The sequence below is a fragment of the Callospermophilus lateralis genome, chromosome 9 (genome assembly GCF_048772815.1).
Source record: "Callospermophilus lateralis isolate mCalLat2 chromosome 9, mCalLat2.hap1, whole genome shotgun sequence".
Taxonomy (NCBI): Eukaryota; Metazoa; Chordata; class Mammalia; order Rodentia; family Sciuridae; genus Callospermophilus; species Callospermophilus lateralis.
Window position 1 is genome coordinate 49,588,722 of NC_135313.1, and position 16,496 is coordinate 49,605,217.

The following is a 16,496-nucleotide window of genomic DNA, read 5'->3' on the forward strand; positions in this document are numbered from 1 at the left end:
ATTTTTATATGATTAAACTAAAATGAAATCAAGAAAGCAATCCCACCTATAATAGCTAGGAAAAAAATCTAGAAATATTTAAATCAAGGAGGTGAAAAATCTCTACAATGACATTTCTAAAACACCGATGAAAGAAACTTTACCAGAACACACAAACAATAGGACATCCATGTTCATTAATCAGAAGAATCAAAATGCCCACACTATCCAAAGCAATCTACATTTTCAATGCATTTCCGATTGAATACCAATGATATTCTTCATATGAGAAATAAACAAACCCTAAAATTCATATAGAACCACAAAGACCAAAAATAAACAAGATAATCTATGTAAAAAGAACAAAGCTGGACTAGGTGTGGTGGCGTACACTTGTGTCAATTTACTCAGGGGGCTATGGCAGGATTGCTTGAGCCCTGGAGGTCAAGGACAGCTTAACATAGTGAAACACATCTCAAAAAACAAAGATGGAAGCATCACAGTATTCAATTCCTGATTTCAAAATAGAATATTGAACTATAGTAAGGAAAAAGCCTAGTACTAAGATAAAAATCATTATGCACACCAATGGAATAAAATAGCTCAGAAACTAATATACATTTACACTGTCAACTGATATTTTACCAAAGTACCAAGAAGACATAGTGGAGAAACAAGAGTGTCTTCAGGAAATGTGTTGGCAAAAATGGACAAACACATGCAGAATAAAACTGGATCTCTTTCTCACTGCACACAAAAATCAACTCAAAATGAATTAAAGACCTGAATGTTAAACCTGGAATTATGAAGTTACTATAAGAAAACAGGGGAAATCTTTCAAAATATTGGTGCACGCAATTATTTTTGGATAGGACCCAAAAGTCTCAGGCACCAAAAAGGCAAATGGGCTTAAATCAAACTAAGAAGCTTCTATTATTTCTATTAAAGAAAAATGTTAAAATAGGAAAAGATAACCTGCAGAAAAGATCTAAATAGACATCAAAGGATGACAAAAATAAATGGTCAACTGGCATATGGAAAAATGCTCAATATCACTATCAGAATAATTCAAGTGCAAACAACAAGATTACCACTCCAATCCAGTAGAATGGACATTATCAAAAGAAAAATCAATCCTGATGAGGATGTGGAGAAAGAGGAACTCTTAAACACTGCTGGTGAAAATGTAAATTGGTACAGCCATTAAGAAAAATAATATTGAGGTTCCTTAAAAACAAAAACAAAAACAAAAAAACCTAAGAACTATCTTATGGTCCAGTTATCCCAGCACAAGGCACATATCCAGAGCAAATGAAACCACTGGATCAAAGATATTCTTACAATTCCCAAGTTTATCATAAGTACTAATCACAAAAGCTAAGCAATGCAATCAACCAAAGTGTGTACTGATCGATCAATGATAAAGAAAATGTGATGTGTGTGTGTGTGTGTGTGTATATAGATATATATATACACATACACAATAGAAAATTAGATGTTAAAAAATGTCACAGCAACATGAATGAAATCGAGAACCTCATGTTAAGAGACATGTTTTCATTCACTGTGAAAGCTAAAAAAAAAAAAAAAAAGTGGTCTCACAGACAATGAGTAGGACTGGGAAAAGGAGTGAGGAAAAGGGGGGAGAGGCTGGATAATGAGTAATAAAACAGTTAAACAGGAGGAATTAATAGTGGTGTTATATATAGCATGGTAGAGCATCATGCTCTACCACAATATATTTCAAAATAACTAAAGAGTCTGAAGGTTTCTAATACATAGAAATGATAAATGTTTGAGGTGAAAATGCTAACAACCCTGATACGATCATTATACTATATACATGTATTGAGTTATCATAGTGTACCCTATTAAGTATATACAAATAATGTGCCAGTTTTAAAAAAAAATTCATATTGAAATATTTTGGATCAAGAGGTTAAATAAAACATGTACTAAAAAAAAGGAAAAGATACTCTTCTATAACATCTTTCAGAAAATCTGTAAGATACAAATTTGTCAAATGCTAGAAAAGATGAAAATTCACACTTTTAAATATCATGTCCATGTTTAATAGAAAAAACATAAATAAAAAAACAAATGAAAACCAACACAACCAAAACCAAAATACTTAAGGGCTTCTTAATCTACCAAGTCAATAAACATTTTTGTTATTTAAAATTTAATCATATGTATTGGACTAACAAGGAAGCACACCATCAGAAGACAAGGCAAAATACATTTTTCTTACCTGAATATGATCATTTTTAAGTAGAGTTTTCAGTTTTTTCAACTCAGGATCATCTGAATTTTCATTTTTTCCAAAATAAAAAAATAAGAGCCACCGATGATGTGCCAAACGATCCTTGAAAGTGGTAAAGAAACATCAGATGGGAAATTCTAAGGTAGATCTAATCTTTATTTCTTTGACTTTGAGGTTAGTTTTAGCTATCCTGCTCAGTTTCAAATATAATCTAAAATCTAAAATCCAGACCATTCATGCTCTTATTTTATAGCTTACTGGGAATAATGCTATGTAAATCAATTTTATAATATTATAGGTGGCTAAATCATTGGGTCATAAAATGTTCAAGCAGATGACTGTGCCAAGAAAAAAATATAGTTTAACTAATATACAGCTAAAATTTTGGGGAGGGGTTGAAGAAGTAAGTTTTGCAGGTTTAATAAAACTTATATTTGGTAGAAATATATACTTGGATAGCTCTGGAATCAGAAAGTAGAATACGTGATTCTAACTGAATATTTCTAAGAATTCTAATCACAAATAATGCTTAGTTTTCAGTGAACAACAGAAAGAGTACTATAAGCAAGAACATTAAGTTCCAATTCAGATCCAAAGTTCCTTTGTGATCAAAATCTTGCCTTTTCAACCTTCAAGTTGGGTAGGTTCTTAAATTATAGATTTACTTTGAATTACCAATATCTCAGTTCCAGGAATCCAAATGTAACCTAGAACTGCTTAATACAGAATTCTTGGAAACTGTTACATTTAGTTCTCTTTAGTGATGAATAAAACAATGCTGACTTTAATATTTAAGGACTTGAAAAGTTACTAATATTTATTACTATATGCCACTATTAATAAAATCATTACCTCTAATGTGCTTGCCGAAAGTAGTTCAAAATCTGGAAGATTACGTATTATTTCCAAATATATTTCTTTAGCATCCAATGAATTAAGAAACTAGAATAAGAGAATCATGTTGTAATCTTTGAGTAAACAAGAAGAAATCTGAAGTTTTTCAAAATATTTCAAAATGTCTTTTAATTTTTAAAAAAGTATCACATTTGGGCAATTATTTAAAATACTGAATAATCATATGACCAGGCTTTTAAAAAAATACTGAAAAAGAAATTCCATTATTAGGTGTTTTAGTATATGAAATTTTCTATGGAATCCTTATAGTAATTTGCTAAATCACCACAGAAATATACTATGTTCAGTTTAATTTTAATGCTAACTATGTTTACATGTCTTATGTATTCTTTTAGATTTTTAAAAAATTTTTTGTTTTTAGACATTTACTTATTTATTTTTATGTGGTGCTGACGATTGAACCCAGCCAGTGCAAGCATTCTACCACTGAGCCACAACCCTAGCCTAGAATTTTTAAATCGAATTTTGATGATCTAAGACATTTTACACCCCAACTAATTAATAGTGGTAAGGTAAGAAAAACTTATAACCACAAAACTGAAATGGTTTTCAGAATACTGTTCACAAACCAAACAATATAGGAGTATTTATACTAAAATATACATAGATCTTAAGCATGTTTTAGAGCCATGTCTATTTAAGACAAAAACTGAAAAAAGGCACATCTCCCTTCTAACAAATCTCCTTTATTTCTGTCTCACAGAACCCCCTCTGCTGGTCCAATTCTCCATGAAGCAGCTGTTACAATAAAGAATGCAGCAATGTTTTACATCAAGTAGATCTATATGAAAGTTGAAAAAACAATTTTATATCTTTAATCATGAATCATCTGTTTAATAATTAAGAAATACTACTTGAAAATAGCTTAATATAAAAATAAATCTTTAATGCTTCAATTAAAAAAATTTTGGTTGTAGATGGACACAATATCTTTATTTTGTTTAGTGTTTTTTTAATTTGGTACTGGGGATCAAACCCAGTGCCTCACTCATGCTAAACAAGCACTCTACTACTGAGCCACAATTCCAGCCCTTAATGTCTCAATTTTATAGCTTATAGTTTCATACTTTAATCAGTCATTATAAAGATCACACTAAAAATACTCATAACAGCTTTATATACGTGTATGATTAGTATATTATAAACTCATTATAAACCGTGTTTGTCTTATAGAATTTGCTGGTTACACTTTTAAAGGACTGTTTGAACCTCACCTTTCAGATATATTTAGCTGAGATAATACTTTACAGTTTTAAAACTTGAATAAGTGAATTAAGATGAACATACAACATTACTTATTATAGCACTGCTTATAGCCTTCAAAAATAGATTTTATCAGTCCTCTCTTGATACTTATTTCTAAGTATATCATATTTACTTAGTGAATTATGCTAAGAAATTGTTAATTATTGAAAGTGTATACACTTTAATAAAGTAAATGAGTTACTGAAGTATATATGTGTGTATATATACACACACACAACACTGTTGAAAATATATACCTAGAGTATATATATACAATACAAACTCATACATACACATAGAGATGCCATACAAACACACAATAATCACCAGAATACTTCTAGGCATTTGGTATACACCAGTGAACAAATATAAACTTAAAGTTCAATGCAGGAGAAAAATAATGGAAAAGTAAATAAATAACAGCGTATGTTATAAAGTGATAAGTACTCTGTAGCCATAGAGGCAAATTATAAAACATCTTAAAGATAGTCAGATTTTACTGACAAACTGGTTATAGGGTACAAGAAAAAGAGCAATCAAAATTGACTGCAAGATATTTGGCCTGAAAGAGAAAGGACAGAGTTTTCATAAACTAAAATGGAGAAAATTGGGGAGAAGCAGATTTATATATGGGATTATTAGCAAGATAATTATAGGCATTTAAATCATATTGACTAGTATCTCGGGAGATGCTGAAAGGCAGTGTATATATGTGTACATATCCATGCATGTATATAATATTTCTGGAGTGCAGGGCAAAGGTCTGAGCCATAAACTATGGACAGTCATTATAGAGTGTATATGTAAAGGATCTGCAGGGTATTTACCAAGACTTGATGGTGGTTGTTCACAAGTGATTGAATTTTAGGAAATGTTGGATCTTTATATATTTCTGTACTGTGCATGAATTTCTGAAATGAGTATGTGTTATAATTATCAACATTTAAAAAGCAGAATTAAAATAAAGAAAACTGAAAGAAATTTGTCTTTATTATTCTTTATATTTTTTGGGGAGTCCCCAGGAAATCCCATTATTTAGCTCACTTCCTTGACAACTAGCTTGAGTCTCAAGTTTCCTGGTTCAGAAACACAGGGAGGTGAACTGTATCAGATTTCCAAATTTCTAGATTTCTGAGTTTACATCAGAATCCCATAGGGTACTTAAAAACATAACTGGGTCCTAGCCAAACCTAATAGGGATCTATTTTTACCATTAGAAAATACAAAAATAAAAACTTAGGTTAAATGAAAGAGTATTTTTACCATAACAATGTATTTCATATCTTTGAAGTTTAAAACTATAATGGTTTTAAATGTAATAATACAAATGCCAGTTTGTAAAGAATTTTATAAGGATTATTTTTAAACTAAAGTATATAATAAACAAAATCCCAAGAATTTACATATTCTAATTAATGAAATGCTCCATATAAACTGTTTCATTTCCTTGCTAACTGCTTATAAAAGGATACATTTTTAAATGTGTGTGCATGTACACATTTATAAGTAAAGAAATTTCCTTAAAGTTATTCATACCAAAATACTGTTTTTCTCCTTGCTATTTAAAGTGGCTCCAGGAGGAAAATAAGCAGTAGTACTTGTTGTAATATCCAAACTTTTACAAAGGTTGTCCTGGGTGGCACAGTCCATCCATCCTACGTTAACAAGGCCATCCTAAAAATGTTAAACAAAAAACATACTATGTTGTAAATTAAGAAAAAGTTAAAACCCAACATTTCTATTATAAAATTACAACTTTTTAAATAGTACTCAATAACCTGAGATAATAGTTTTCCATTTTCCCCTGATGTTAAACATCTACTTTTTAGAATTTGTACAAATCTACAAAAAAACTAAATTTATCATTTTTTAAAAAATAGAAAACAGGCTGCTCAATAATCTTTTAGGTTAAAATCAAATGTGACTTGTTTAAGAGTCGTCATTATTAACTGCACTTTCAATACGTATCATAGTTTATCAGACATTCTGTCTACAGCATACATTTAAATTAGTACCTTCCCAGTGTTCACCTATTGGTGTCTAAGTTACTTTAATGTGCTCTAATGTCCTATATGAAAAGTACATTTCTCGGAACCTCAAGTTACTGAAAAAATTTTCTGGACTACTCAAGTTAGTAAACAAACAGAAGAGTAACATGCATTCAAGTACAATTCCAAAAAACAAAGAATGGGACATTAATAATAATTGATATAAAGTGTACCATCTTTTATAATATACCTTTTTTTTTTTAGAGAGAATTTTTTAATATTTATTTTTAGTTTTCAGTGGACACATCTTTATTTTATTTTTATGTGGTGCTTAGGATCAAACCCAGGGCCTAGCATGTGCTAGGCGAGTGCTCTGCCGCTGAGCCACAACCCCAGCCCAATATACTTTTATTGTACTTTTTCTATGGCTAGATACATTAATACTTAACCACTGTGCTACAACAACCCCTATAGCAACATTTATAGCAAGTTTTAGTCTAGAAGCAATAGGCTACATATAGATTAGGTGTGAAGCAGGCTACACCTTCTAGGTTTGTGTAAGTATACTCTGATATTCATCTGATGAAGAAATTATATAATGTCAATTTCTTAGGACATATTCCTCCTGCAGGACTCTATATAAAAATGAATAGGACAGAGAGAAACACATCAACCATTCAGTTGGAAGTTTTAATATGCCTGCTCAGAAATTACGGTTCTATATCAAGTAGAAAAAAACTAAATGATACTGATATGAATAACATGATTAAATGTGATCTGATACAAAAATTATACCCAACATACATATACATAGACTTATTATTTGAGCTCACATAGAAGTTTCCCAACTTTTACAACTGAAAAACTCCCAAGCCAATGCATGCTATCATAACATTAAATAATCAACAAATAGACGACATTCTTCAACTCTTAACATGATATGAGAATAAGAAATAACAAAGTAAAATCAAAACAACAGGAAACAAATTTTGGAAACGATAAGAACACTAATATATAACTAGAGGAATTCATAATAAATGTAGAATACTTACACAAATGAAAGCACCACATGAAAAGGTACTTAACACAAATAATTATTTAGAAAGTTTTATCTATGAATACATCATTCAGAAAATAAGAAAAATTACAAAAATATGAGTTAAGTGTTCAAGAAAATATTAAAAAAATTTGAAGTCAACTTATAATGATGTAGTTTTACAAAAAGGATGGATGCTTACCAACATGCCGCTAAGCCTAAGTCGTGTCTGTGAAGTCAAACAATCTGAGGGGAAAAAAAAAACTTTATGAGGCTATTTAAGCTTAAAGCCTATCCTTTCATGCCTTTTCCTCAAATTACCATGTTGATTCTAAGACCATTAACTGAAATAAATAATGAAACATTACTTAGTAGTCTCATTTTATATACACAAATTCTCACTCCTTCTCATTAATTTTTCAGGATTTCTAGCTACAGAAAAGTAAGCGTTTCTTAGGGTCTTCACAAATCTGAAAATATGTTCTTCACTAGTTTTATGAAAGTTCTGTAAATATGAATGGTAGGATACATTTGAGTTTAGATTTGGAGCTGTAGTATCATACAGCCTACAGAGATAGGTAAAATCAAATTACTTGGGTTCAAAAACAAGACAAAAGAATGTTAAAAAGTTTAAAATGTTTTGTGGATGGACAACAATCTGGGCATTAGGTCAAAATGAAACAAAATCCCTTTGCAAAAAAGTTTAAGGCTGATTTTTGTTCAAAAGCAGTATCTTCCTGATATTGGTCTTATAGGAGGGGTTGAATGGTTAATTTTAGTTATATATTATAATACATTCCTAACAAAGGGGCATTATGGTTGAGAGGTAAAGTTTGGGGAAAAGATTCATGTTGGGATTAACATATAAAAATCTATTAAATTAATGAATTAGGATATTTTGTAACATTGGGACCAATTTTAATCAATCTCATTGAATGCAGTTTATGTTATAGTTTGGCATGTAGGGTACTGAATTTCAACTTAGTTCACGGAGGGAAAGGTCCTAGAAATGAAAAGGTATCATTTTCATATACACAACTTTATGAGCCAAACATATTCATTTTAATATCTAACAAGGAAAAATTCACACTTCCAACTACTATTATTTGGGAGGAATTATAGTTGTTAACAATAATTATTTTTGCAATATGCCAAATATACTAGTGGTTACCTAAGCTACAATTTATCATGAATACAAGTAAGCTGAAAAACTTGTCCAACAAATATATGTCACATTAACAAATTAACAATGTGATAACATCTTATGTAACAAAAATGGTACATATTCAGTAAGTAAAAAATTATAATCTTGTGTCTAAATCATGGTTTCAAATCATCAATTATTTAATGAAAAGGTAATTACAGTAGCATATTTAGAACTGCCACCTAAAATTTAAATGTTACAGTCTTCATTTTAGGATGACAAAATAATAAAATTACCTCCTCCTTTGGAACAAAAGGTGATCAGCCAGCCAATACCAGCAGCAAAAGCAGTTTGTATGGAGTTAACAAAATTTCCTTTAAAGAAAATAAAAGCAAATTTCTGATCACCTATTACTCAATATTGCAACAGTCTTCCAAATGAATTTGTCTTTCTAATCTTATCCTCTTCTAATTCACTGTATTATTAAGTTATCTTTCTAAAAATCCTCTAAGTTTGTCAAAATCCTTTACTGGCTCTCCAATTTTTCATCACATAAATCTAAATTCATTATTTCCTTAAGAAGAATATTCAAGATGGCAAGAAAGGCCTCTTGTAATCTGAGTTTTATCTAAATATGTAGACAAAACTCCTGTGTCTCCCCACACCACTCTTAACACATTACATCTTTTTGTCAGAAACAGAAGCTATTGCCAATTCCCAAATGCACAGTGCTCTCTGAAGACTTCCTATTCATTTCCATTGGAGACTGGATATGACATCTTCCAAGAAGTATTTTCTAACCTTTCCTCAACTAGGTTATTTCATCTTTTTTTAAAAGTATTTATTTTTTAGTTATAGTTGGACACAATACCTTTATTTTATTTATTTATTTTTATGTGGTGCTGAGGATTGAACCCAGGGCCTTGAACATGCTAGGTAAGCACTCTGTCACTGAGCCACAACTCCAGCCGGGGTTATTTCATATATTTTATGCCTCTCTAAGCTTATGTCTATCATAAGAGTTACTGTACTGTATTTTAATTTTTCATTAGTATTTTCCTCATTAAAATAATGAGGTTGTTGATGGCAGGAATTATATATTTCATTTCTGCAGCCCTAGTAATAAACAGTTTCTGATATATAAGTGGTACCCAAAGAATTAAATAAATATCCCTTTAACCATAAATACTGTCATTTCAAGAATAGTTCAGAGAAATAAGCCTAAAATCACTTGATGAATTAAAAGCCTAAGAAATGTTTTTGAACTTAAATCTGGATAGGCATGAACTTATTACTTCCTATGCTTATAAAAGCAATAAAACATACATTACTAAACATTTAGCTGCATTTTAAAAACCACCTTGTCACCTATATCCATCTTAGATCCATTTCTCATACCTTGTTAAGTTTCTGTAAAAATAACTAGGTATGGGGCTGGGGATGTGGCTCAAGAGGTAATGTGCTTGCCTGGCATGCGCGGGGCGCTGGGTTCGATCCTCAGCACCACATAAAAATAAAATAAAAAAATGTTGTGTCCACCAAAAACTAAAAAATAAATATTAAAAAAAATTATCTCTCTCTCTTTAACTAGGTTGTTAAATATTTACTATTCAGTTGAAGTCAGAGCAATGACACAATTCCTCTTTAAGAAATATGGAAAAGATACTTCAAAATTTCAGTATTATGACCAAAATATTAATACTGCCATTGTAAAACTTAAAATTCCCATTTAAAAGTATCCTTGAACATCAAGCACATTAAGAAATTAAAATTACCTGTTGATAATTCCGACACTGTGCTTCTAATATGCTGCATGGCAAAACTCACTAAACTTTCCTTTGATCTGTCTCCATAATATTTCACTGCAGCCTATTGAATTTTATAAAAAGAGAAATATTTACCTTTTCTTTTTAAAACTCACTATGAGAGTATCAAACACTTTGATTTTACATTATTTTAAACAGGTATCTCTCAACAGTGTAGTATCATTTCCAATGAGATTCTGAGAAAATGGATAGTACAGATTCTTCAGAAAGAATCTGATTAATACTAATAGTTTTAGTTCTATCACAGGAAACTTGGAAAAAGGAGATTGGAGCTTAATATTCAACAAGTTAACATCTACAAAATACTCTGTGAACAACAAACCACAATATGCATGTTGAATAAATTAAGACAGAAACTGAAACTGGAAAACTTTTAATTTTGGAATACACCAAAGTTAAAGTAATGGCATTTAAAAGTATTCATAAAATAATCCCAAAGTGAAAAGTGTAGGAGTCAATGATCACCTATATTTCAACAAGACAGATCTAAAGAATATTACTATGAGTTCTATGGATATTACTATGAGTATGCATTATTATTATTTAGATGGCACCTAAAGTAACACTTAAAAACCTATATATATGTATACTGTACTTTATCTAGCCATTTCACTTATTATAAAGTTCAACAGATTTGAAAATTGCTAATCATCTCTTACCATTCCAGATCTAAAAATGAGGAGGCTAGGATAACTGTTGACTCCTTTCATTCGGCAAAGCATTCTATCATCACCACAATTCACAGCTCCAATTCGAAGTAATCCATCCACTTCTCTAGCAAAGTCTCTCCACTATGACAGAAAAAGTATATCTCTATTCATTTTTTCTCCTTAAAAACATCTCAAGCTATGAAGCCTTAAAGGAAAAAAATTTTATCAAATAAAACTATACATATGTGAAAGTATTTGATAATTATTTAATAGTCATAATTATTACAAATAGAAAAATCCCAACATATTAAAAAATAAAAATGCAACAAAATCAGAAGGTAAAAAATACATACAGTGGGAGCTAAATCATGGCAGTGTGAACATCCTGAGGAGTAAAAGTTTACAAACCACACTTCTCCAGAATTAACAGCAGCATCTAAAAGTACATAAAACAATTTACTAAACGTTACTGTTTATTTTAGTTAAAAAACTTTGAGATTAATAGAAAAAAACAGTCAAATCTTTCATAACTACCTTTATCATTTTCTATAAAAACTTTTTATATGAAAATATTTCAAATGTCAAACGAACAATAACTTTTTAAAAAAACTTTCTTAAACCCATATTTGGTAAGAAGCATGCATGAACTGCAAGAAAAATATGGCTCTGAAACTTAAATAAAAAAGACACATGGAAATAACAGCCAACCTTATGTAAGAGCTTGTGTGGATAAGAGAAATAGAGAACCAGTGAGAAAGATTCAGAGTGAGGTTCCCCTACTATCTATTGCATAGTTTAAGTATGTGGTCAAATCAATTCTGATGCCTATTTTAAAAGAATGAGAAACCTACACAATATAGCAAGGATTGTAGAATTAAATTTAATCTTTGCCATAGATAAGACATTTACCTTGGAAAATCATGTTGTTCAAGAAGTACTAGATAAAGGTTCTTATTATTTAAAGACAAATACATATTTGCTAAAATAGATTTGAACATGTCTAACCAACAATATATGTTATATAATCTGTAAATGACTTGATGAGGGTAAAGAAACTTAATTCGTTTTATAATTTTAACATTGTAAGGGTGTATATGTACATTCAAAGGCACAGGCAATTTGCTTTTGGTTAAGGGTTTTCATACAATTCTACATCAAAATCAGTTATTGGTAATTTTATTTTTTTACTTTTCCCCCCCACAATCTATTTGTAATTTTAAAATAAAATTTTCATAAATTATAGTGAGACATCAAAACAAGCATATTATATTAACTATGCATGATTAACTCAAGTTAATTTGATATATGTATGAGTCAATATTCACCTGTGTTTCAATAAGATAGATTTATGGAAAAACAGTTAATTGTACACTATAGGCAAAATAATTTATAACTTTATCAACTGTTTTTAGCAATGCTTAGAAAGTGACAGACAACTCTGTCTAGGTTAAAACAATTCCCATGTTGGCTCTGATGACTAATGGATGCTAATTTAATTAAAAATCTCAGTAGAATATAAGCTTTACTAGAAAAAGTGATTACCTTATTAGTTATAACTGTGAAAATGTGTAATTTTGGTACTTTGTTTTTATGGACACTTCTAACACATCTACCCAGTTCTGGATGATTAAGAGTAATAAGATTAATAAGTATTTTCATTAATTTTTTTTTCTTTTTTGAGACAGTCTTGATGTTGTCTAGGTTGGGCTTGAACTCATGATCCTCCTGGGATCAGAGGTATGTTCCACTGTGCCCAGCTACAATTTTTTTTTAATACTACATTTTCAGAGCACAAAGAAATGCTTTTACATAACTCAGTGACCTAAAAGACTTCAGTATATTTCAAAATCCAATTTTTGGTCTCTGAATTATCCAACTAAAACTGGTATCTGTTAATAATTAGACAACTATAACTAATAGTTTCTTTAAACACAGAAAAATGCAACAAAAGGCAGAAGTGCTTTGAGATCCTCTTTCTTATACTATTTTCTAAAGGATGCCTATATTATATGGTACTACTAAGAATGACCAGTACACATGTGAGACATTCTCCACTTTTGCAAATACCATCCAGAACTTGATTATAAAGACTGAAACACTACTGTGCTATAACATATAAAAAGATAAAATGAATATTTACTGAGAAAGATGAGAACATTTAAAAGCCGTGAAAGTGTAATCAGATTTTTCCTTCTAAACAAAACTTGAACATTTTGGGCTTTCCCTCCTGGTAAAATTTAACTATGTAATTTGGACTAATTCTGCCACTATTAACAATTGGAAAACTGGACAAAATATAAAAGACCTTTGTTAAAAGTATTAGAGAGTTACCAAACAGTGAAGAATCAGGGGCTAATGGTATGAAAAAGGTAAAAATTAAAGAGTCAGTGTTTGTCACTTTGAGAAAATGTAGCAGCTGACAAGGAAGAAATGAGCAGAGATTTCAAATGATTTATTGGGCCAGAAGGACAAAAGGGCATTCAGGGCACATCTCAAGAAGGTTTCTGTATATAAAGAACAACTGGAAAGTGACGAATCCTCTCAAAATTCAAAGCACAGCTTTTGAATTACTTTATTTGAAACTGCTGGTGATCCTAACTGGAAGAAAATACATTATCTTTCCTAGAGGAAGAAAACAAAACTAAAATAATTCTATATTTATGAAAACATAAGACTAAACAACTCAAAGCAAAAGAAAACAACTGGTAATAGACATACAATTGAGGGTAGTGTGATATTTACATAAGTACAAATTGATTCTACCATCTGTTTGACATCTTACTTCTGCTTCTTCAACTACAACTTCAGAATTATCTTGTCTAAGTCTAGTAATATGAAGAGTAGTATTAGATATCAAGTGGAATAATGGCAAATATGTAATGAACTATCAATATTAGCTAGTAATCTAGTCTTACATTTTGTGGCTGTAATAATTTAAAACTACTATTTGGAGTTCTACGTGAACTGTTAGTGGTTCTCAGCCTTTTCCACATAGTGACACAGCTGAAAAAGCTTGAACTAATGTGCAATATCAGTAAAGTCTCATTCTAGGTGGACTCATAAACTAGTTCATTTGCAGGTTTTGTTCAGTTCCTTTTATTCTATCTGTAATTCCAATGTTTTCTGCCTTCTTGGTCCACACAACACTCACTAAAATAGTAGAAGATGAGTGACAATAACAACCACACAGGAAAAGCTACAGATTTATATAGTGAACATGCTGTAAAGTTATGTCCACCAGTTCATCACATGGGTGTTAATTTATCCTACCAATAATCCAAACGATTCAAAATTTTCCTACTTCCTTTGTAGGGAAGATATATTTTCTCTTTACTCAGAACTTGTATTCACATACAAAACTTATAACAGAGTATAGTTATTTTTTATGCCTGAATTCACTGATATAAAAAATCAGAATAAAAGGTAATACTTGCTTAGAAGTAATAAATGGTACAAAATCAAGTGACTGTAATACATCTTTTATGATGATAATACATAAAAAACATAAAATATATACTTTTTGCAACTGGTATGCTATTTAAGTTTTCTAAATTAAATCTGATTATAATACAGAAGAATAAAATGAGAATTTAATTTGAGGTTCAATTTACTGCTTTGAAATACAAAAGAATGAATAAACCTATTATTATTGTATAAAGACTGAAAATGTAAGAATTGAATCCAGTTTTTGTTAGTTTCTGAAATGAAATATGCATAACTATATTCTTAATACTCATTTTCACACAAATCACAGATCAAATTAAAACTGATTCTAAAATAACCATATACTAATCCAAAATTTTAAAATAAAAAAGCTCAGACACTGGAAGTTTTTCTTTTTCCTTTTTTCCCCTTTCTGGTTCTTTTTAGTTATACAAAACATTAGGATTCATTTTGACACAATTATAAAAGCATGGAATATAATTTGCTTTAATTCAGTCCCAAGTATTTCCCAGTTCCTTCCCTCCCTCCCTCTACTGATCTTTCTTCTATTTATGGAAATTTTTTTGTTTTACAAATATGCAGCAAGCTAATTTGGCATCCAAATCTGGCCTGAAAGGACACAGAGCTACATATTATTTTTATTTCTTTTGTTTGATTTACTTACAAATATATAAATATATATATATATATTACAAATATATATATATACACACACACACACACACACACACATATGTATACATATATATGCATTTTTTTCATACATATGCATTTTGCTACAGAAATACTAGTGTCTTCATTAATGGCATACTACCTCACATTCTTCTGGAAACACTGTTTAAGATATAAACAATATTCCATTATTACCTTTCTAAAATCCAAAATGTTTCTAACTTCTGAACACATTTAGATCCAAGAGATGACATTGAGATTGAACTAGTTTTAGAAAATCATGTCTACAAACTTACCAAATTCTCTTCTTTCCAATGTTATGATTTCAGGATCATCATCATAAATACCTAATTTTAAAAATATACAAAAATTATAAACACTTCTCCATAAAAGTAAATTACCATGTAATATTCATTTTTGTTTTAAACATGAAAAAATAAAATTTTTATATAAATTCTCAAACTTGCATAATGTGTAGTAAACTAACAGAAAAACCAACAGGAAATAATACTATTGGTGATACATCTGCAAAGTGATATAAAAATATTAGTTTTCTCAGGCTGGGGCTGTAGCTCAGTGGCAGAGTGCAGTTACTGCCCATGTGTGAGGCACTGGGTTTGATCCTCAGCACCACATAAAAATAAACAAATAAAATAAAGGCTTGCTGTCCATCTACAACTACTAAAAACAAAAATAAAACAACAAAAAAAAGACATTAGTTTTCTGATCTGGACTGTCAAGAATGTGAGTATTTTGGGGGGTAGAGAAAGTTCCTAATATTTACATCTCCACAGAAAATTTCATCTCCACAGAAAATTTCTATTTTCTAACATTTAGCAGTAAATATGAATTTTACTTACCATAATTAAAATCAATGTGAGAAAATTTCTCATTACTATATAAAATATCCAAATAGTACTAACAATGGATATAAAACCAGGAGTCAGCAACCTTTTTCTATATAGGCCATTAGTAAACATTTGGGGCTTTTGAAGACCTATGATTTTTAATCACAAATACTAAACTCTGCCTTCAAAATGTGAACGTATAGCCAATATGAAAACAATTAAGCATAACTGCACTCCAATAAAACATTTTATATAAACAGGTGGTGAGCCAGATTTAAATGGTCAGTAAAATATAGTTTGCCAACAGCTGACACAGTTATGGAGTTGCAGAAAATATACTTGAAAATATGATTTTGAAAACAAAATCAGTCTTGAGAAACCTTTTCTAAAAACAAATTTAAAATATTTTTGTCAGTTTAATATAAAAGCATATTTCAGTTGTTAAACTGCATTTGAGGTTAATTAATGACTGAGAAATACTGGTTA

General features: G+C 30.0%; 1 protein-coding gene across 1 annotated transcript in view; it reads right to left on the reverse strand.

Annotated features, from left to right (window-relative positions):
- Dnajc10 (DnaJ heat shock protein family (Hsp40) member C10) overlaps nt 1-16,496 on the reverse strand; it is a 44,833-nt gene that overhangs the window by 24,479 nt on the left and 3,858 nt on the right. The window contains exons 4-12 of the mRNA XM_076866095.2: nt 15,459-15,509; nt 11,400-11,482; nt 11,056-11,187; nt 10,346-10,439; nt 8,867-8,944; nt 7,629-7,672; nt 5,939-6,076; nt 3,095-3,184; nt 2,231-2,344 (exon numbers count right to left, since the gene is read on the reverse strand). Of these exons, the coding sequence (XP_076722210.2) occupies nt 2,231-2,344; nt 3,095-3,184; nt 5,939-6,076; nt 7,629-7,672; nt 8,867-8,944; nt 10,346-10,439; nt 11,056-11,187; nt 11,400-11,482; nt 15,459-15,509 (824 nt within the window). The remainder of the gene's footprint in view (nt 1-2,230; nt 2,345-3,094; nt 3,185-5,938; nt 6,077-7,628; nt 7,673-8,866; nt 8,945-10,345; nt 10,440-11,055; nt 11,188-11,399; nt 11,483-15,458; nt 15,510-16,496) is intronic.